Raw genomic sequence first — 23736 nt, forward strand, 5'->3', positions numbered from 1 at the left:
GCATTAGATGTAAACTATGTAAACTACTGGAGGAAAAAGTAAGGAACTTAGAGGCAACTCTAGCCAAACCCCAACATACAAAAGAAAGCTCTACCCAAATCGAACCAATTAATGGACAAATAATTCCCAGAGGATTTGACCCTACTGATAAACCATTGGAGGAAGACAAATGGAGGAATGTCACACACAGAAGGAAACACAATACTTAAAGAAAAAAGCAGCATACAATTAACGAACCTTTTCTGCCCAATCCAGCCCCACTAAAACTGAGCAATCAATTTCTCCCATTAGATCAGGGGTTCTCAACCAGGGGTGCTCAAACCCTGTGGGGGTGCGAGATGATATTCCAAGGGATGCAAAAACTTGGGTTTTCAAAATTATAGTGTATATGCATAATTCATTGCCATTATTTCGAACTTTTGTGAGAGGTGCGAGAATATATCAGAAGCATTCTAGGGATATGGGGTATAGAAAAGGTTGGGAACCACTGCCTTAGATGGAAACATGCAAACCCACAATCTCCCCCTCAAAGAAAACATGCAGACACATAGCAAAGAAACAACTTCAAATATCCCTAAAAACGTCACTTCAAATATCCCTAAAAAACTCACATCAACAAACACACCAGAGATAAACAGAAAAGCACCCCAGACTGCAGCCCCCCAAAAAGGAAGGCAAGTGTTGGTAATAGGAGATTCTATCTTCAAAGGAAAGGAATCATCCATCTGCAAACCGGACATACAATCCAGGGAGGTATGTTTTCTCCCTGGAGCAAAAATCAAAGATGTGGCTGAGAACCTAATCAAAATAATTAGGCCTACTGATTACTACTCTCTCCTACTCCTTCACATTGGGATGAATGACACAACAAAGAACCTGAGTACAATAGTGAGAGATTATAAACAATTATGCAATAAAATTAAGAAACTAGGAGCACAAGTAGTGTTCTCATCCATACTCCCAATGAAAGGCCAACACCCATTGAAGGAAAAAAGAATTCTAGAAATAAATCATTGGCTAAAGAGTTGGTGTCGCCAAGAAAACTTTGGTTTCCTGGAATGTGGACTGCATTTCCTATGCAAAGGGCTCTTGGCATGGGATGTGCTGCACCTCACGAAAACAGGGGAAAATGTACTTGGAAAAAGACTGGCCCAACTCATCAGGAGGGCTTTAAATTAAAATTAAGGGGAGAGGGTGGCCAATCTTTAGTATCCAAAACCAATTATAAATCCCAAGAAAACAAATCAAACAATGAGGTAGGCAGAGATGATAAAAAAGAAAAACCCAAACTATAATCAGGAGATGCAGGAAACATACCCACAAACAGGCATAAAAATCTTAAATGCTTATATACAAATGCTCAAAACTTGGGGAACAAACAGGTCGAACTAGAAGCAATAGCACATAAGGGAGGGTATGACATAGTTGGCATTACAGAAACATGGTGGGACGAAACCCATGAATGGAATGGACTGATAGATGGATACAAATTGTTCAAAAGAAACAGGTCTACAAAAAGAGGAGACGGAGTTGCACTTTATGTAAGAGAATACTATATATCTACAGAAGTGCACATGAACCAAGATAAAATATCTCCAGAATGTATATAGGTCAACATAAAAGGGAAAAAAGTGATATTACCATAGGTTATATTATAGGCCACCCAACCAATCAGAAGAAATAGATGAGCTCTTTGCCAACCAGTTAACAAATGTATGTAGGAAGCATACCACAGTAGTAATGAGAGACTTCAATTACCCAGATATCAAATGGGAGACAAACTTTGCAACAAGCGGGAGATCAAACAGATTCCTAACCAACCTAGCTGACAACTTTGACATCCAAAAGGTAGAGGAGGAAACTAGACATAAAGCCATACTGGACTTAATTCTAACTAATAGAGAAGATGTGATAGAGGGAGTTGAAGTTGCCAGAACCTTGGGCGAAAGTGACCATGTCATACTAGAATTTAATATAACGCAAACACTAGCAACAGAAAATCCATCCAGTGTCTTCAACTTCAAAAGAGCTGTCTGTAACAAACTCAGAGAGAACCTAGGAAAGATCCCATGGATGAAAATCATAAAGGGGAAAACAACCCTAGAAGCATGGGAAACTCTGAAAAATGTGATCATAAAAGCCCAGACCAGCACAATACCACTGAAAAAGAAAAACAAAAATTCAAGAAGAAACCAGCATGGCTGCACAAAGATGTCTCTGACAAACTTAAAGACAAAAAGGACAAATACAAAAAAATGGAAAGGGGGGGCACATAATTAAGGCCGATTATCAGCAGACCGCTAGAACATGCAAAGATGAAATCAGGAAAGCAAAGGATCAGAACGAACAAAGACTTGTAACAGAAATTATGGATAATAAAAAAGTTTCTTCCAACATATTAACAACAATAAAAAAGTTAAGGAAACTGTAGGTCCACTAAAGAGAGAAGATGGCAAGGAAATAACAGGCAACAGATATAAAGCTGAGCTGCTTAACTTATGCTTTGCAACAATCTTCACACAAAAAGAAACTGTAGCCCAACATACCCCCCCCAAAAAAACACTGTAAAAGACAAATTAGAAACAAAAATTAAAGTAAGCAAGAAAATGGTAAGAGAACACCTATCCGACCTTGATGAATATAAATCACCGGGGCCTGACTGATTACATCCCAGAGTTCTGAAGGAGCTGGCAGATGTTATTTCAGAACCATTGCACCACATCTTTCAAAAATCCTGGAGCACCGGGGAAGTATCTGAGGATTGGAAAAGGGCTGATGTGGTTCCCATCTTCAAGAAAGGGGAAAAAAACAGACCCAGGAAACAACAGACCAATCAGTTTAATATCTGGGAAGATCCTAGAAAAGATAATAAAAAAACAGATCTGCGAAGAACTAGAAGCAAACAAAGTTATAACTAGTAGCCAGCATGTGTTTGTTAAAAACAGATCATGCCAAACTAATCTTATTTCATTCTTCGACAAAGTGACTAAACTAACAGACTAATGAAATACGGTGGATGTAGTATACTTAGACTTCAGTAAGGCATTTGATAAAGTAGACCACAACCTACTCCTTGGTAAGCTAGAAAAAGCTGGAATAGAAAACATCACCACCAGATGGATCTGTAGCTGGCTGGCAAACTGTACTCAAAGAGTAATCCTCAACGGCACTACATCCACATGGAGAGAAGTAAGCAGTGGGGTAACACAAGGTTCCATTTTAGGCCCAGTACTCTTCAATATCTTCATCAATGACTTAGATGAGGGAATTGAAGGGGAACTCATCAAATCTGCAGATGACACCAAACTGGCAGGAAGTAGCCAACACCCCGGAAGACAAACCCCATTGTCTTTGCTTGTCAGGAGGTTGCAAAAGGTGATCACATGACACTGGAACACTTTATCATAAATATGAGTCAACTGCCAATCATCTGAATTTTGATCACATCACCACAAGGATGCTGCAACAGTTAAGTGTGAAAAATGGTCATAAGTCACTTTTAGTGCCATTGTAACTTCCGATAGTCACTAAACCAGCGGTTCTCAACCTATGGGTCGCGACCCCATTTGGGGTCGAACGACCATTTCACGGGGTCGCCAAACAACACAGTCTGCCATTTTTCCCCTTTTCCTTAGCTGTGCTACTCCCTCTTATTCTATTGGCTTTCAGAAGCCAATAGAATAGATTCTATTCAAGAAACTTTATTCTACTGGCGTTCGAAAGCCAATAGAATCTATTGGCTTTCGAAAGCCAATAGAATAGACTCTCTTGAATAGAGTCTAATTCTATTGGCTTTCAAAAGCCAATAGGAATTGTCCAGGCTGTCTCTGCCCTGCTGAGCCCACCAAAAGCCCCAGTCTGCAAACGGTGCTGCAAGGCGAACTTTCTGGAAAGCTTCCCTCCCTGCTGAGCAACTACTAAAAGTAAGTAAAAGAGGGCCAGGGGTGGGAGGTGGGAGGCCAGCAGGCACAGGGAGGGTTGCTGGCGCGTGTGGGGCCCGGCGGGTGGCTTACCTTCCTTGGGCTGGGCCAGCTGATGGCCCAGCCAGTGGTTGCCCTGCGCCTTCCTGCGGCAAATCTAGAAGGATGCGAGATGGAGAGCAGAGGAGGGGGGGAGAGGTTTGACTTCCACCAAGCCGCCGCCTCCCCATCGCCCTCCATGCCAGCCGGCTCCGTTGCCAGACCTCCCAGCTGACGGGCGCAGGAGTTTGGCGCTGCGGCAGCCTCTCCTTCACCCTCCACACTGGCCAAAGCATTGCCTAGCATTCCAGCTTGTTCGTGGGAAGGGGCCGAGGCCAGCATGCTTGGCGGGCGTCCCATGGTCCCTCCGCACATGTGCTCGCCACTTCCAGCCGCAGCCGCTCGGGAACTGGGGTGCCCCTCGGCCTGGGAGTCAGGCGGGACCGTCTCTGGTGGCGTTATTGGCAGCCTCGCCTGCTTTGCAAGCGGGCACCGCCTGAAGAGAGCACTTGGCATGGCGGAAACTCCCGCGAGAGGCCGCGGGGGGCGAGGCAGCCGGGGCCGAGGCAGAGCTGGGCGGGAGTCGCCCATTGATCTCAGGGCTGGCCGTGGGGAGCCGGTCAGAGGCTGGCCATGGTACCAGGGTCGGAGCTCCAGGCTGCCGTTGGGCGGGAAGGGAGATGCGGTGGGCATGGCAGCCTTTCTGCAGACCCGCCTTCCTCCTCGGCGTCTTCGGGGCCCACGCCAGTGGCTGGCCAGGAACCGCCGTGCTTGGGTGAGAAGTTGGCAGCGGCCAGCGTGGCCCGCAGGTGCCGGTGCTGTGCCTGTGGGAAAGTGGGCCTGGCTCCTGCCGCGTGGAAAGGGCGAGGCGGTCATGCCTCTCCGGACCCCGCTCCCGGCCGGCCTCCCCCTTGATCCTGGGGTGGGCAGGCAGCTGCAGGAAGACCCCACAGAGCATCGCCGGCTGCGCTGTGGCTGGCAGGAGGATGCTGGGGCTGCTTCTTTGGCTGGAGCAGTTGCCAGGGCTTGCATGGTCCTCAAGGGCCACTGACGCACTCCCTGCAGCCGGCGACCATGCAAGCCCTGGCATCTGCTCCAGCCGAAGAAGCAGTCGGCTGGGAGGCCGCCACGGCGCCTACCTCCTGCGCCGTCAGCTGGTGATCCCCGGACCTGCGCCCGTCAGCTGTAACGTCAGGCAATGCTTTGGCCGGTGTGGAGGGCGATGGCGCTCAGGAGGCTGGAGGGGCGGGCAGGTCCCGGGGGCGGCTGGGAGAGGGCAAGAAGTGCCAGGATGAGGATGGGGGCTCCAGGTTGGCAGGCGTGAGAGGGCAACCGGCGGTTCCAAGGCGCACGGATCCTCCGCGCAGCTTCCAAGGCCCCAGATGTGCCGCCGCTGGCTCTCTGCCAAGCTCTCCACCAGAGCCTCCTCCCCGTCCCCAGGCAATTGTGCAGAGCTGCTTGTGCGTCCTTGGCAACGCCTCCCCCTTCAATCTCCTTCCTTCTCCATCTCCTTCCTTTCCCCTTCAATCTTCCTTCCTTCCTTCCATCTCCAACTTCATCCCTTCCCCTTCAATCTCCCTCTCCTTCCTTCCTTCCTTCCCCTTCAATCTCCTTCCTTCTCCATCTCCTTCCTTTCTCCTTCAATCTTCCTTCCTTCCTTCCTTCCTTCCTTCCTTCCATCTCCATCCCTTCCCCTTCAATCTCTCCTTCCTTCCTTCCTTCCCCTTCAATCTCCTTCCTTCTCCATCTCCTTCCTTTCCCCTTCAATCTTCCTTCCTTCCTTCCCCTTCAATCTCTCTCCTTCCTTCCTTCCTTCCTTCCCTTTCTATCTCTCTCTCCTTCCTTCCTTCCCCCTTCAATCTCCTTCCTTCTGCATCTCCTTCCTTTCCCCTTCAATCTTCCTTTCTTCCTTCCTTCCATCTCCATCCCTTCCCCTTCCATTTATTGTTTAAAGTGGTTTAATACTTCCATTTATTTCCTTTTATTCCCTTAAAACTAATTTGAATCTTCCATTTGTTGCCATTTATTCTCTTAAAACTGATTTAATTGTTTTGTTTATTTCTGATCCACAAAACCTATAACCTCCATGTCATTTCTCACTCTTCTTATTCCTTTCTGCTTTGCTTTTTATTCCCTTTCATATACTTTCTTTCATCTTCAGTGAAAAAAAATCCCTCCAGGTCCCCACTATAATCTATGGTTCAAATGAAAGCAGCCTGTTCTTATTTATTATTTACTAACTTTCTGTAAATTTTGGTCCCACATTTAAAGGCAGGGTAAACATGCATTAAAATACATGCAGTGGCGGCACAGCATTAATGGTGGCCAGGACTGTTTTTCTTGCCACGCTCACTTGGTGGCCACGCCCACTCAGTGGCCACGCCCACTCAGCCACACCCACTTGGCCACGCTCCTGGCACCCGGTGATGTATAAGTGGTTGGGGTCACCACAACATGGGGAACTGTATTATGGGGTCGTGGCATTAGAAAGGTTGAGAACCACTGCACTAAACGAACTGTTGTAAGTTGAGGACTACCTGTATAAAGTAAAACACAAGTCAGTAAAATATCCAAAGTTTTTATGTTTAAAAACCATGAACAATTGGCATTATTAAGTAAAATCAAAGTATGTTGGAGTATCTATTTCGCTAAATATTTGTGAAGAGATACATACTTCTAATGATGACATCAATGAGATCTAAAAAAAAAAGATACTTCCACACCAAATCAGTTTGTCCAAAATATTTAACTTAAGCCATCACCACAAACATTTTGGAGATACCCTGAAGGATATATATCTACTCTATGCTTAGAGTCCTAGTGGATGATCACTTGACTATGAGCCAGCAGTGTGCAGCAGCAACCAAAAAAGCTAATACAATCCTGAGTTGTTTAAACAGAGGCATAGAATCAAGATCATGCAAAGTATTAGTACCGCTTTATAAAACCCTAGTAAGAGCACACCTGAAATATTGCAGCCAATTTTGGTCACCATATCACAAAAAAGATGTTGAGAATTTGGAAAAAATTCAGAGAAGAGCAACTAAGATGATCAAAGGCCTGGAGACTAAAGCATACAAAGAACGGCTGCAGGACTTGGGTTTGGCTAATCTAAAGAAAAGAAGAAATAGGGGAGACATGATAGCAGTATTCCAATATTTGAGGGGCTGCCACAAAGAAGAGGGGGTCACATTATTCACTAAAGTACCAGAGGGAAGGACAAGAAACAACGGTTGGAAACTGATCAAAGAGAGAAGCAACCTGGAATTAAAGAGAAACTTCCTAATAGTGAGGACAATTAACCATGGAACAGCTCACCTCCAGAAATCGTGGATGCTCTATCACTGGAGATTTTTAAGAAGAGACTAGACAGTCACTTGTCTGAGATGGTATATGTTCTCCTGCTTGAGCAGGGGGCTGGACTAGAAGACCTTCAAGGTTCCTTCCAGCTTCTATTCTGTTCTGCTCTGCTCTTCTCTGCTCTATTCTATTCTAGCTGGCATTACTTAAGATATATTTTATTCCTGCCTTTTGTTGTCTAATTTTTTATAGAGGATGACTATGTAATTTGAGGTTTGATTCTTTAGTCTGAAATAGGAGATAATAATAGCAGAGAAAGCAGGGCTACTTTAAAGTTTTAAGTCCTCACCAAAAAGTATAATAAGCTGCACTTTGGCCGTCAAATAACTTCCTCTGTTCTTTCCTTCCTAGGGAGTGCTGAACCCCATGCAAGGCTTTCTTTTCACATTGGCTTTTTATGGCTGGACTGGCTGGAATCTGGACTTGCAGTGGCAGAAAAGCCCAATTCCATGGGATTCTCTCTCCACCTCAACTGCTGCTGGAAATGGCTATGCTTTGCCAAGCGGAAACTCAGTGAATTTCCATGACTCAAAGAAAACATCAACAGAGCCCATCTATCAGACAGATGAAACTTTAAGCATACTGTCTGAAGGAAATCTGGGCACCAATGAAGGATTAGTGGAGAATTCTCCTATCTACCAAGGCTGGTAAACTTCAGGATTCACTCACACATACATTGACAAGATTTGATCTGCTTAAAATGTTGTTAGCTTATTTCTTCAATTAGTAGACCAGTGCTGAGGAATGTATACATGATCCAGACCTTGAAGAAATGTTCCACTTAATATTTACACCAGGTGACATATCATTTTTTAAACTGGGCTCTCTAATCATTTATTTAAAAAAGCAAAACAAATAAATAGTTGTTGAGGCAAATATGATACCAATGAATTCTGAGCATGTCAGAATAAACTACTAGTAAATTCTTTAATGTACTTTTATATCTTCCACTGCTTGCATTGCCAGCAAAAGACAATTTTACTTAATAAAAGATTGTTGAAGGAAAAGTCTTCATCATGGTTCAGCCAAGCCGGGGATAAACAACATGGTGACTGCTTTAGAAAGAAGGTTGCAGTTTATTGAAGAGGAGAGCCAGAAAGAAAGAGAGCGAACACATGTAGGTGGTGGGTTTTTATACCTTCTGGAGCCTTTTGTTTGTGGAGTTGTTCCTTTTCCTGTGGCATGAACTTTGACCTGAGTCTGAGTGTGCTTTTCTGGTATTCTGATGGTGATAGGTTAATCCTATTATGTCCCAAAGGTCATATCCTGCTTCCCTGGAGCTGGGGCTAATGACTCTTAGAGTTTGGGTGAGGTATGCAGATTTTAGGTGTCTTTGTCTTCTCCAGCATGATGACTGTAGAATCCACCAGTGGGTAATCTCAGCCTTCCTGCTCAGATGAGACTAAGTCAGAACTTTAGCCACGCCTCCCTCTGGGTGTGTCTTCCCAGTTATTGACTTTGTCTCAGCTCAGTAGGACGCAATTTTCCTGGCTCCTCAGTTAGACTAGGCTAATTATTTAGATTGATTTCATTAATTGAATTTTTTGCATTTAAAAGTCTTTTAAATTTACTGCAAATTATTCCTTTCTTGAAATTCGGATTCAATTTGGCAAATTCATTGGATTGCTGCCCAGGCCCTTTAGGCCTCAATGAGCCTGGCAAGCTCCTGAGGAGCTGAAGCCACGAGTCTCTGAAGCAGCTTCTAGCTCCGGTCCAGCTGATCAGCGGGAGCATCAGATCAACAGATTAGCCGGTTTGCGGTTCCTAGGAATCCATTGGAGATCGGGCAGACTGGAGGGCCTCTCTCTCGAATCGTTTCAGTGTCACGAGGTTCCATTTGAAGCAGGTGGCTTTTCAGATCGCAGCGGAGGCTGGGCGACTCAACTGCAAGTGTTCTGACGAACGGGGGAGCAGAGGCTTTAAAATAAATTTTGGGATCCCTTAGAGCAGTGGTTCTCAACCTTTTTAATGCCGCAACCCCCAACTGGTCGTAAGTCGAGGACTAAACAGCCGGTCGGAAGTCGAGGACTAAACCGGTCGTAAGTCGAGGACTATCCAACCAGTTGTAAGTCGAGGACTTTCCCTGCCCAGGAGCACCGCACATGCATGATGCTGCCCCCTGCGCCAGCAACCCTCCCTGCGCCCGCTGACCTCCCACCTCCCATCCCTGGCCCTCTTTTACTTACATTTTTAGTAGTTGCTCAGCAGGGAGGGGTGGAAACTTCCAGACAGCTCGCCTGCTCTGCAGACAACTTGCAGCACTGTTGCAGAATGGGACTTTTGGTGGGCTCAGTAGGGCAGAGACAGCCTGGACAATTCCTATTGGCTTTTGAAAGCCAATAGAATTAGACTCTATTCAAGAGAGTCTATTCTATTGGCTTTCAAAAGCCAATGGAATAAAAGGGAGTAGCATAGCTAAGGAAAAGGGGGGAAAATGGCGGACTGCGTTGTTTGGCGACCCCCGTGAAATGATCGTTCGACCCCAAATGGGGTCCTGACCCACAGGTTGAGAACCACTGCCTTAGAGCCCTTACTTCCAGGAGGCCCAAATAGCCTTTCCTTTCACCCTGTTTGGCGCGGACGGCTTTTTAGGACAGCCAAAACAGATGCGGCTGCCATTTTGAATGCCTTTTCAGGCATGGACGTCATTTTGTAGGGACCTCGTGTTCCTCAAGAGCTCAACTGGGCCTGCTTTATTTTGCCACTTAAGCCTGCTGTGACAGGCTCCTAGTGGGGGGACATATTTCAACACTATTTCAGGGCAATTCTGTACATTATCAAGACCAATCAGAAGGGTCTGTCACCATTTTGTATTTGCATTGCTTGATCTAACTACTCATTGAAGCACAGATTTCATTTCTTTCACTACTTGTATTAATTCAGCGCGGGGGAATTTATATTAGAATCCACCTGTTCCAATTAGTTTGTGGCGCTGTGCCACAAGGCCTAGACAGGCAGTTCTAGTGAACTGTCTGGCTGTTTCCCATTGTTGTTGTTCAGAGCACAGGATTTCCCTCTCTGACAACCAGATCTGCGTGTTTGGTTTCCCCCCATTCCTGGACATCTCCTACCCGGAATATCCAGTGTGCAATGGCAGACAGTGCCTCATCCCAGGCATCGCAAGGTTCTGATATTCCCCCCGCACAAGGAAAAGCAGATCATCTGAATTGAAAGTGGGGGGAAAGAAAAAGGCCAAGACAAAGAACCCATCATCTAAGGAGTCCTCCAAAGGAGCTGAGTGAGAGGCCTCGAGGAGACATCAGGCGCTGGAGAGGGAATTCTCCAAAGTTCAAAGACTTATGTCCTGTGAAGCTGAAGTGGTTCCCCCCGTTCCACTGGACCGTTCCCTATTTGAGCCTCCATATGCGCCTTCCCATGATGCCCCTAGGGCATGGTCTCCTCAGGGGGAAACTGAACAGGTTGGTCCCCCTTGCTCCTCTTCTTCCACAACACAACAGGGTCCTGCAGCCACATATACTCCCACTGCAGCTGGTGTTCGTTCTATAGACCAACAGGATATATGGTCAGATCAGTTCCAGGCATTTATGCACCATTCATTTACACAATTCATGGCCTCCTCTATGGGTCAATGACCCTCCTCCATCCATGCCTCTTTCTCAAATAGGACGTGCTCCGGTTCCCGGCTCTGGCATCTCCGAGACATCCTCTCAATTAGGCGAGGAGGGGTCTGTGGACCTGGAGGTAACCAACATGCCCATGTCAGAGGATGAGGAGGCGGTGCCAGAACAAGTGCCTACTTCTGGTCTATTTGATCCTTCCCTTTTCAGGTCACTACTCATGAAGGCCTGTACTACGGCCAACCTCACTTCGGAACAGGAAGCTAAACCTTCCACCTCCATTACTCAAGAGTCTAATCCCTTATTTTCGGAACAAGTAGTGGAGGAGAAACAAATTCCTTGTCCAAATGTCTTTTGCACTACGGTGGAGAAACAGTGGTCTTCTCTGGCCACCTTACCTTCTCCCAATAGCACAGAAAAGAAACTTTTCAATGTTTCTTCTTCATTTTCTTCCCTTTTGGAAGTGCCTACTGTGGACACTCCACTAACTTCATTATTTTCCACATCCACAATTCCAGGGAATATGGCTGCGGCCCTGAAGGCGGAGGACAAGAGGTTTGAGTTCTCCCTCGGTCGAGCTCACCAGGCCTCGGCATGGGTGATTAAGGCGGCGACTTCATCTTCCTTTTTCGCAAAGGCGTCCATCATATGTCTCTACGAACTCCAGGGGCTCATCCCTCCTGACAGGTGCGCGCACATCAGACATTGGGAAAGTTAGTGGCAGCATCTGAATAAATGGCAGACGCATGTCTTCACTCTGCCAGGTACTCCGCCAGATCTATTGCAGCCACAGTTGCGTCTCGCAGGCTGCTGTGACTGAAACAGTGGCGGACTTACTTGAAATCTTAAGTGGCGTCTGTCAACAGCCATGTACAGTGGTACGTATTTATTCAGTCCGGTCCTCGAATCGTACCTCATAGAGGGCAAAAACAAGCGTAAGATTCTGGCACACCCCTTGAAGAAGTCAGATAGATGGCCTCAGCAGGACTTTCGTAGACAGACTTTCCACTCAAGTGGTACCTGGGAATGGAGGCAGCCCTTTCGGGCCGGGCAGTCCTGGGAATGGCCCAGAGGCTTTTGATCCATCCGCAAACTGATTCAGGAGCAGGCGGAGATAATCTTAGTTGCTCCACATTGGCCAAGGCGTCCGTGGTTTGCCGACCTTGTGGATCTGTCGCTCTCGCCATTGTGGAGGATTCCCCCGGACTGAGTTGCTCTCAGTCAAGGGAATCTTCAACATCCAGATCCGCAGTGGCTCCAGTTGGCCACCTGGCACTTGAGCGGGAGAGTTTAGCTAGGCAATCCTATTCGTCCGGGGTGATCTCGATGATCCAAGCCTCAAGCCACCCCTCAACTAATAGGATCTATGACGCCACGTGGAAGAACTTTTGCACGTGGTACACTAAGCAGCATCTCAGATCGTTATTGGTCACCATTCCTAACATCTTGGAATATCTTTTGGAAGGTATGAATAAGCACCTAGCACCATCTGCAGACAGGTTGCGGCCCTATCAACAGTCCTTACCTGCGACAACCTGGTTCCATTATTACAACACCCGGCAGTTAGTGTTTTTGTGAAAGGGGCGGTTAATGCTAGACCACCTGCAGTGCATTGTTATCCCTCGTGGGACTTACCTAGGGTGCTGCAAGCTCTGACTTCTCCACCGTTCAAGCCCATCAGGTCTTGTTCACTTCATTTTCTTTCTCTAAAAGTGGCCTTCACATCACATCGGCTAGGCGGATTTCGGAATTGGCCGCACTCTCAGTCAGGAGCGACTTGTGTACCTTTTTCAAGGATACCCTTCCAGATTTTTGTCCTAACCCATCACATTGTCTGGAGAGACAGTGGCATAAATTAGATGTGCGCAGGGCTCTGCACCATTATATTAAGCGGACATTGGCTTTTTGCAAGTCGGAGGCCTTGTTCGTGTCTTTTCATCCCTCTTCCATGGGTCAGAAGGTCTCCTCTTCAACCATTGTTAGATGGATCAGAGCATGCATTGCTCGAGCCTACCTCTCTCAGTCTCTCCCAGTTCCTACACACTGCTTATTCTACGCACAGTGCGGCTGCGTCAGCGGCCTGGTCTACCCAGGCATCTGTTGAGGAATCTGTAGGGCAGTAACTTGGTCCTCCCCTTCTTCATTTGTAAGACATTACAAGATTGATAGGTTTGCAGCGGCGGATGCCTCGTTTGGTAGGAGGGTTCTACAACAAGTAGTTTCTTCTCAGGGGGACACAAGCCTAGACTCTCCCCCCCCCATAGGGACATGAGCGGCTTTGGTATGTCCCACCGGTGGATTCTACATTCATCATGCTGGAGAAGGGGCGTTGTCTTACCTGAGCGCCTTTTCTCAGCATGATGATGTAGAATCCACACCCTCCCTTCATGGCAGTCTAGGCAGGTGTCAGACTTCGCCACGGATGCTTCGCCTCGTCAATAACTGGGAAGACACACCCAGAGGGAGGCATGGCTAAAGTTCTGACTTAGTCTCATCTGAGCAGAAAGGCTGAGATTACCCACCAGTGGATTCTACATCATCATGCTGAGAAAAGGCGTTCAGGTAAGACAACGCCCCTTCTTGATCTCCTAGCTGGGTCCTTCCTGATGGTTTACATCTGCATTTGTACAGAGCTGGCTTCTGTTTGGGGGAGGGAAACCTAGGGCTGTCAAGGAAAACTGGGCATGCTTTTCTGCTTCTTTAATATTTCCTTCTCTGGGGAGCTGACTTCCTACAAGATATTAGGACATCTTATAATTCTAATGATTTACCTTAAAATTTAAAATTAAACATGCCACTGTAACCTAGCATGTAATTTACAAAGCATTGCTTACTATGATTGCCTCCTTTTCTTGCTTATTTGCTTTTCCTCAGTTGAAATCATCCCACTATTTTAGTCATAGTTGCTTCTCTCTATTCTTTTCTTTCTTTTCTTAACATGCAGAAATGTGATTGTGCTAGAACAGGGATGGGGAATGATGGCCCTTTTATGACTTGTGGATTTCAACTTCCAGAACTTCTAAGCCAGCCAAGTCATAAAGGGGCCATTGTTTCCCACCTCTGTGATAGAATTTCCATCACTCCTCTGATGATGTTGATTCCTTTATTATAGCTCCTTCTGGCCAGCAGTTATATCCAAAACACATGCTAGTTAAGATTTAGTTCTGCATTTTGTTTCTCTACTGACCAATTACACAGTTGTGAAAGTTAACTTTTGGAGTGGGGGTAGGTTGCTTTGTATTGTTAATCATTCCTGTATCTTTCTAGATACATATTACCATCTTATTGTGATGGAATGATTTCTGTTAAAAGTAATACATAAAAAAGGTATGAACCACTAATGCAAGATGCAGTGATACAAATTATACAGATTCATGAAAGATAACTAGTGATATCCAAATTAGCAATCTCTAATATCTAGATTTAGCATATGCCCTAAAGATTAATGCATCACAGTTAGCCATAATTTCCTTCGGGCTGCTAAAACCAAACCGTAGATTTTGTTCAACAAATAAGTTAAAGGAAATTATTGTTTAGGAAGTTTGTAGACTAACAATGTAGTTTTTTTTAGCTTTATTGTTATTTCTTACATTTTTATAAATATACATTTCTTACTATTTTTATAAAGCATCGTCTAATTAACATTTGTCTACACCTTCTATCAATCTAAATTAGCCTTATATATTGATGGTGTATTATCAGCTATGTAGAAAATTAAAAAAATCCTTTTCATAGTTATAATGGGCCTCAGTCGCTTTTCTCTTAATACATTATTTATAAGCCCAGAAAACCTATAAATTAGTTTAAAATTGCACTCTTTGTTATGACATATTATGGTAGAACAAATGATTCATTTTCTCTATTAAAGAAATAAAAGATGGGAGTGTTCCATATTAAGCAAAGGTATACTGAATATGCACTGAAATGTTAAGATTGTTATACACAAACAGAGCAATGTGCCATAACTATTATAGATCTAATTTAGGCCCAAAATGCCATTTATGACTTTTGTAGCTAAACTGATATATCAGGAATATAACAATTAAAAAGGCAGAATCTTGCCCAAGGAGACATAAATGTAGTATATTAGCTATATTCTCCTTAATATATCAAGTATTTTGCTCATTATATACATTGAATATTTGTTAATAACATTTATATCCATCTATATATTCAAAGCACTAGGAATCTATTTTGATCGGTCTCCCCAGGATAGTATCCAACTGGGTTTTTTTCTCACTGCAGAAATCTATTAAGAACATGGTTATGGAAACAGGAGACAACTAGTTTGGGGTAGTAGTTAAAGCATCAACTAGGAACTAGCAGACCATGAGTTCTGATCTTGCCTTAGGTTCAATGCCAGCTTGGTGACCTTGGGCCAGTTACTTTCCCTCAGCCCTAGGAAGGAGGCTGTCATGGTTCGGATAGATGAGACCAGTAAAAACAGAACTCCAAGGCAAGAGGCTTCCTTAAAGAACATATTCATTGACTACAAAGTATAGGCATGATCAAAAGTGAAACCAAGACTGATGTTCCCTCCCAAAGGTTACAAAGTTACAAAGTTGAACTTCCCACCCCAGTAATATGTTATTAATCACATTCCCCAATAAACTACTTTAGCGGGCTTTCTAACGGAAAGCTCAGCCCACCAAAACCTATGAAGCAATGACTTTGGTTCCCACAGGACAATTTATTGTTTTGTCTAACTTTAAAAACACACATTCCCCCTCCCAACTGTGGCAACTGAAAACGAAGTTGCAGCATTGACAGTCAGATCCTCTAGAGCAGGGCTTTTCAACCTTTTCACCCATTGTATCACTTTTAGGATATGGCAATATCCGAATACCACCAGTTGCCTAGCAAGGTGTCAAAAACTTGATGACCAAAAAAAAAAAGGAAACAAGTGATAAAGTACAGATAGTCCTCGACTTAAAACAGTTCACTTAGTGACTGTTTGAAGTTACAAGGGCACTGAAAAAAGTGCCCCCCAAGTCACAGCCGAGCAAGACACCTACCTGCCCACCTGACGGCACTCTTCCTCCTGTCTGAGGTTTTTATTGTTGTGAGCATTTCTGTTGAGGATTGGTAGCTGGGGTGGAGTGGGGGGTGTTTGGTTTTTATTCCCCACGTCTGCTGGGTGGTTGCAGCAGGTTTTGGTCACTTCACATGACCCTGGGACCCTGGGACCGTCATAAATATGAATCAGTTGCCAAGCATCTGAATGTAAATCACAAGACCTTGGAGATGCTGCAACATTCCAGCTGATTGGTGCTTCTTCAGGGCTCAGCAGAAGCACCAAGATCAGCCCCGAGCTCCAGTTGCAGCCGGATCCTAGCACTTCCACTGAGCCCTGATAGTCCCGAAGAAGTGCCGATCAGCTGGAAAGCAGCACTGATCCTGGCGCTTCCGCTGAGCCCTGACAGCCCTGCAGCTCCAACCATCTCTCACTCAGGTTTGTGCGGTGCTGCCACTGGTTCAGCTCATTCCCCTCCCCCGCTACCACTTTTCTAGGATGGTTGCATACCACCTGCCAGGTGCCAATGTACTACAGGTTTGCAAAGAAGGCAAAAGGTGGAACAGGCTGACTCACCATCAGGTTGTCTTTTCCTTTGTCGTCACTGTCGCAAGGAGCTTTCAGCTGGCACCTGATGTTTCACTTGGTCTCACCTTGGTCTGGAATCTAATGCTGTAGGTCTTTGGTAGCGATTCAGTTCGATGTCTAAGTTTATAGCCAGGCGGTACCATTCATGAAGTTGGTCAGGAATCCCTTCCTAGGTGCATGCTTGGTATAAATCATGGTCCAAACTGGCCTTGAAGTGGTGAATTAGTGATCATTCAGGCCACTGCCTGATCCATCCAGCCACCTTTCAGAATTCCCTTACATATTCTTTTGCTAGCTGACCCCTCTGCTTCAAATTGTGGATGTCCTTTTCAGCTTGTAGGGCTTGGGATTCACCTTCAAATCTGACTCTCAGCTCGTGCATAAACAGATTGATGTCCCATAGCTCTGGTGCCTGCTTGTCATGCAGGCCAGTCACCCTCTTGGCTGCTTCCCTTTCTCGCTACCACAGCATCAAAAAAAGTTTAGGTAGGCAACTGGGGCTCAGGACCCCACGTTTTGAAATGAATTGGAGTTTTGGTTTAATGTCATGGTTTCAAATGGATACTATGACTTTGGTGGGAGGATTGCTAATTTAACTATACCGTTTAAGCAGGTTTTCCCCCATATCTCGCCTTGAGTTCCCTATTGTCACTAACCCCTAATAAAAGTTCCTTTTGAGACAATGCCTATTTCAAGAGTTCTGCTTTCTTAGGTTGTTAGCTGAGGTGGGTCCTTACACTAAGTTTTTCCACTGTGGTTTTTCCATCTATGCTAGGAAATGGAAAATGAGGCAAAACATCAAAGTTTTGCAGAAAAAAGCCACCCTTGATGTAGCAGAGTTCTCAATCTCTATTACAAATTCTCCACAGCTTAAGGTTTAGAATTCTTTCTAAACCAGAAGAAACCTCCTGGGAAAAAGGAGGCTTTGGAAATCAACCCTTCTACTTCCCTGAATAACTGTACATTGTCAGACAGCTTCTTGAAGAAGAAATAATTTGGTGAGTCCCTGGCTGGGGTGGGGCAACCATGCAAGGTTGCTGTGGAAGAACCAGCCATTCATAACCGACAATAAAGGGTGCCACTGCTTCTTAGGCACTAGTTTTTCTGCCTATTTACCTTTCATGCTGAAAGAGGTTTTCTATAGTTGCAGCTTTCCGTTTCCCTTTTGTGGGATTATTGTCATTTTTGAAGCTGAGTGACTTTAAGATGGCGAAGAGGGAGGAGTTGGTTTATCTGAGACAAAACAATGAAGCTGGAAACTACTAGAATCTAATGCATTGAGGAAACTATGAAATTTTTGATATTAAATTTTTTAGAGGATTTTATAGTGCTAGCCGATTTTGCAAAAGTTTTTTTAAATAAGGACTGCTCAAATGGTGTTTTGTATCTGCCATGAGAACAGGATGAAACAGTTTCAATTTCAACTCTTACTTATTGGAATGCAGCAGGCTTCTAAGCAGAGGCTTTGGTTTGTTCCCTGTATAATAACATTGATTGACCACAAGAGGAAGCCAAAAGACCATAGAACTGTCTTTTCATTTAACCTTAACTAACATTATTAAACCTATTGGATTTTATGTTATAAATCTATAACTTTAAAACTTTCAATCTTAAAATTTTAATTTTAATTATGGCCACAAGAAGACAGAAAAACTTGAGAGATTATCAGGTGATATACTGTAGAAGACTTAAAATCCTTTATGGATGATTATACAGCTAAAATGCATAAATTAATTCTAATGATGAATTAATTAAAAGAATGGGATCAACACTTGGCTCTAAGATCAATGTTTTGGCAAGGGAATTCTGGGAAGCAATCCAGAGACATTAGACAGGTGAAAGATAGAGTCAATCTTATGGAACATAAATTGAAACAGACAAACACTTTGTTTGAAGCTGATCTGGATGGAACATACATTGAAGCAGACAAACACTTTGTCGGAGACGGAGAAGCAGCATAGATTGACAGCAAGCAGCTGAGCCGGGTGAGAACATGCTCTTCTTTCCTGGTGAAGGTGGATTTTTTTCTTAAACAGCCTGTTTTTAGCCTGAGCGCGAAGCTTTTAGGGAGGGGTGGAGTTTTCCTCCCCCCCCATATACAAGCGGTGGTTTCAGCTACTTTGCATTTTAAAAATAAACTCTCAACACAGTAAAGCTGTCTAAGTGTTAATAGAAACTTGGGAAGCTTACTCTTTTTTTAAAGACACCTTTTTTCTCTGCTTTACGTTGGAAGCCACTGTAATTATACTTGTTACTTTTAAAACCTTACAAACTTTTTTTTCCTCACTCTGGACTTCTTTCTTTTTTTTTCTACCTAAGTGCTGGGAATGGATATATTGTATCCCCTGGTGGTTACATTAAAAACTTTTTTTCCTTTGTCTGGTGCTTATTCAGACTAGAAGCTTGGCTGAATGCCCAGACATCCTTATCTATGACCTTGAAGCTTGTTGAAGGAGGCTTTTCTTCTCTGCTTTGGCCTGGCTGTACAGCACAGACTATTCATTTTAGATATATGACATTTTGAGTCATCTCTCTCCTTGGATTATAAACATCCTGCCAGGAAGAACTAAATATCAAGGAACTTTTTTTTCTTTTTCTTCTTTTTTTCTTTTTTTCTTTTTTCCCCCTGCCTTTGAGCAGAACCTGGTGGATTACAAATTGATATCTTCCTCTTTTGTTTTTTGCTTTTTCTTATTTCTTTTTTCTTTTTTGAACCTTCTTTTGAATATTCCTTTTTATTGGGAGTTTTCCCCCCTACTTTCTTATTAGTACTGATTTTGTTCCTTTTTGCTTGCTTTTTCCTTCTCAATATTTTTTGGCTTATTTTTCTTTCTTGGTTGGAACTACTCTTTCTTTTTCATTTTTTTCGTGATTTCCCCTCCTAGCAATGGGAGCTTATTGGATTACAACTGGCCACTGGGCCACCTGGTGGATTATAATATAAGACATCAACTTAAAGATGAGTGCTTCAAACTTGACTAAACTTGGGAGAAAAGGATCTTCTGCTTCTGCCTCGACCTCCCTGAGTCCAGTCTACCAAAAATCAATTACTATAGTGTTACAGCAAGAAAAAATGGATGCCCAACAAAAGGACACCCAGGCAATACTACAGGTAATTGCAGCTCAGGCGGCGTCCTCGACTAAAAATTATGAAGATTTGAAAAATAATCTCGATAAAATGAATCAAAAAATTGAAAGCTTCCAACAGGCAATTACAGATAATCAACAAAGGATCCAAAAGATAGAAGACAAATCAGTGGAAGTCGATCAAAAATTAGAATCTCTACAAGATGAGAATCAAAGATTGGCCCAAACAAATGCAGAAATGGAAGACACTCTGGTGGTGATAGAGATGGAAAGAGCATCATACTTCTTAAGATTTCAAAATATAATTGAAGATAAGGATGAGAACCTGTTAGACTTGATAATTGAGCTACTTGCAGATCTCTTAGGAATTGGAAAGGCCCAAATGAAAGGAGAAATAGACCAAGTCTTTAGAGTCAATTCAAGCTACGCCAGAAAAAACAGAGTTCCCAGGGAAGTTCATGTCAGATTCCTTAAAAGATCTACAAGAGATGAGATTTTGAGAACAGTAAGAGATCAACCGTTAAAATAACAAAGAAAAAGAAGTAGCAGTGCTCAAACAAATTCCCAGAAGGATAAGAGAGGCTCAAAGAGATTACCAATTTTTAACTAGGAAATTGCTTGACAAAGGCATGAATTTTAGATGGTTGGTCCCAGAAGGGATATTAATCTTCTGGGATTTGAAAAGATATAGATTGGACACCCCACTCAAAGCAGCAGAATTTTTTGACAATCACATAACCTTTTTGGAAAAAGGGGATCCTGAACCAAAAAAAAAAAAAAAAAAGCAAGAGGAAACAGGTGCTGCAGGAGCATCCAAACAAGTAGAGGAGGAAGAAGCTAAAAAGACTTATCCAGAGGAAGGAGCAAAACTGAGAGACCAGAGACAGATAAGATCGCCTAGAAGATTGAGATATAGATATAACTGAAGTCATGAAGGAGATTGGAATTTTATCAATAAATATAAATAGACTGAATTCTCCCTCAAAAAGGAGAAAAACTTTTACTAGACTACAAAAGTTTAAAATGGACATAATTTGTCTTCAAGAGACACATATTAAGAGACAACATTCCAGAATTTTAGAACAACCAAAAATGGGCAAGCTTTACTTTACTCTTGCACCCCAAAAGAAAAGAGGTATAGCCCTCTATATAAAAGAAAAGATGTATCCTAAACAAGTCTATGCAGACGAAGAAGGGAGAATACTAATGGTGGAAATTATGGTGGACCAAAAACAGATATTGATTGTTGCAATATATGCACCTAATAATAAGCAAGACCAATTTTATCACCAATTGCACAATAAAATAGTGGAGTTAAATTACCAAAACCTCTGCATACTGGGAGATTTCAACGCAATAGTAGATGCAACCCGGGACTATAAAAGCCATAAACAAGGGAGAAAAGGGGGAAATACTCTACCCAAGGCCTTTTTAAAAATGAAAGAAGAACTGTCCATTCAAGATATATGGAGAGAGAGGACTTCCGGTGGTTCCAGCGATGACGATGGCGGCGTTTTACAAAGCCGCCCGTTCCTGGTCCGTGTAAAAGCCGCAGGACTTTGACAATCAGCTGTCCCACGGCTTGAATCTCCTCCCTGGGATAAAGGGAGGAGGAGAGCTCTCAGGTAGAGGTAAGAGCTCCCCTGGATCCCTGTTATTTTGGGGATCGGAGGGTAGAGCTCCCTCGGAGCCTGAGCAATCTCCACGTTCCAGGGAAGCCTTCGTCCCGAAGTTTTGGGATGAAGTAAGCTGCCGCTTCCACATCTGCTTCTTTTAGCTGCTTGTGAGTATTTGAAAGCAGACGGAGCAGACCAGGAGAGACTGCACTCAAGTTTGATGGTGTCTTTAACTTCAGCAAGTTTCCTCTTCTCCCTTTGTTCACTTTCCCTTTAGAAGAAAGGGAAAGTGAAAGGCAAAATGGCGATTGTCTTTCTTGTCTGATTTGCGTTATAAAGCAAAACCTGGACATAGATTAATTCCCTAAATATAGAAGTAAGAATTTGGCTTTTATTCTTTTTCCTTTTTTTAAAAAGAATAATTAAAAGAACTGTGATTCTTTTTTTTTTCCTTTTTTTTTCAATAAGAATCTTTCTTCTTGGAACTTAAGAAAATGGCTTCAAAACGCCTGCCTCCTGCTCCTAAAGCTTCTATCTCTTCCCCAGTGCCTCAGTCTGTTTCTCAGAAACCAAAATCACCTCCACACTCTCCTCCTCCTGCAATTTCTCTTAGTGATTTACAAGAAGCTTTTTGCTTTCCAGGGCCTTGCTCTGCATATAGAGAGAATTGATGACAAAATGGAGGAGATTACTGAAAATGAAACAAGAACTGAATCTAGAATGCAGGAGGTAGAGAACAAGATAGAAATCATACAGGATGAACAAATCATTTCACAATATAGAGAGATGGAATATGCATTGTGTATCAGAGGGCTGAGAGAGAATTCTCAGAAGAACTTAAAGATGCTTATTGTGAAAGATATTGCTCTTAATCTTCGTTGGAGGCCTGAAATAATTGAGAATGAGATAGAAAAATTTTTTAGAGTTAACTCATGGGTTGCCAGACAGAGAAATTTACCAAGAGATGTGCTCATCTATTTTTCCAGAAGATCTATTTATAATGAAATTATACAGGCTTTTTATAAACAAAAGTTTCAAATTGCAGACCAAGATGTGATAATTTTAAAAGAAATACCTCCAAAAATTCTAAGAAGCAGAAAAGATTTTACTTTTCTGTCTGATGAGTTAAAACATCGTCAAATTCAGTTTAGATGGGAGATTCCAAGAGGAATAATAGTGAATTATGAGGGGATACGTCACAAATTAACCACTGTCTCGAAGGCAATAGATTTTTATCATTCTATTTTAAAGGCAACATCGTCATCACCTCCACAAATAAGGATAACAGAAGAGTATCTTATGGCAGGAGCCTCATCAATGATGGTTATGGAACAAGCTGCACAGAATCTTGAGATAAAAGAGCAAAGGATGACACGAGCTGCCCATAAACGTAAAGAAAAAGAGCAGCAGCAGAAGAATGGTGATAAAGTTGAAAGTATGGTTACTACAGAGCCTGTGGGAGGAGCAAGACCAAAAAGATCTTCTACAGTTGATTTGCAGGCCATGCTCCAGAGGCTCCAGGCCAGTGGAGATGGCCAGGTTCCTGACCTGGAATGTTAATGGCTTAAATGTGCCACAGAAACGAAGAAAGCTTTTTCACTTGAAACAACATAATAATGACTTGATATGTTTGCAAGAGACTAATATAACTTTAAAGGACTCTAAGTTTTTGATGAATTCTCGTCTGGGTTCACATTTTATTGCTCCAGCTCCAGGGAAAAAAGGGGGAGTGGTAATTTATGTGAAGAAAAATTTTTCATCTAAACTAATTGAGGCTGATTCTGAAGGAAGATATCTTTTTGTGGAACTATTATCACAAGGCCAAAAAGTTCTTATTGTTGGATTATATGCTCCCAATCAATAACAGAAACAATTTTATAAGTTGCTGCATGGGAAGATATCTCAGTTGGATTACAAATCGGTAATTTTGATGGGTGACTGGAATGGGGTTTTAGATTCAACTATGGACAAGAGGAGCTCTTTTAAAACTTTTACCCAAACCAAATTACCTAAGACTTTTTTTGATTTGAAAGAAGAATTGGAGCTTACTGATATTTGGCGAGAAAGGAACATAAGTGATAGAGACTTTACTTTCTATTCAGATAGACATCAGTCATTTTCAAGGATTGACTTTTTTTTTATCACTAGTGACTTCCTCTCTAGAGTGAGGAAGGTGAAAATTTTTCCCAGAACATTGTCAGATCACAGAGTGTGGATGGAACTACATCTGGAAGATGGGAATAGAAGATCTTGGAGACTGAATGAGAATTTGTTTAATCGGGAAGAGTTCGTACAAAAGTGTAAAGAGCATTTAAAGGATTTTTTTGCTATAAACATGAATAAGGGTACATCGATGTCTATGGTTTGGGATGCCAGTAAGGCATATATGAGGGGAATTTTGATTCAATTGAATAACGTTTTTAGGGAAAAAGGGTTACGAAGACGTAGAGAAATAGAAGAAGAGATTAAATTAAAAGAACAAGAGTTGATTCTTAATCCAACTGATAATAATTTAAAGATATCCATAAAGATGC

At 43.1% G+C, this 23736-nt stretch overlaps 1 protein-coding gene across 1 annotated transcript in view; it reads left to right on the forward strand.

Annotated features, from left to right (window-relative positions):
* GPR143 (G protein-coupled receptor 143) overlaps positions 1-8320 on the forward strand; it is a 34284-nt gene extending 25964 nt beyond the window's left edge. Inside the window, exon 8 of the mRNA XM_039358414.1 lies at positions 7671-8320. Coding sequence (XP_039214348.1) covers positions 7671-7970 — 300 coding nt within the window. The 3' untranslated portion in view covers positions 7971-8320. The remainder of the gene's footprint in view (positions 1-7670) is intronic.
* Positions 8321-23736: the final 15416 nt, after the last annotated feature.

The sequence above is a fragment of the Crotalus tigris genome, unplaced genomic scaffold (genome assembly GCF_016545835.1).
Source record: "Crotalus tigris isolate CLP2741 ecotype Arizona unplaced genomic scaffold, ASM1654583v1 scf7180000019016.1132606, whole genome shotgun sequence".
NCBI classification, from domain to species: Eukaryota; Metazoa; Chordata; class Lepidosauria; order Squamata; family Viperidae; genus Crotalus; species Crotalus tigris.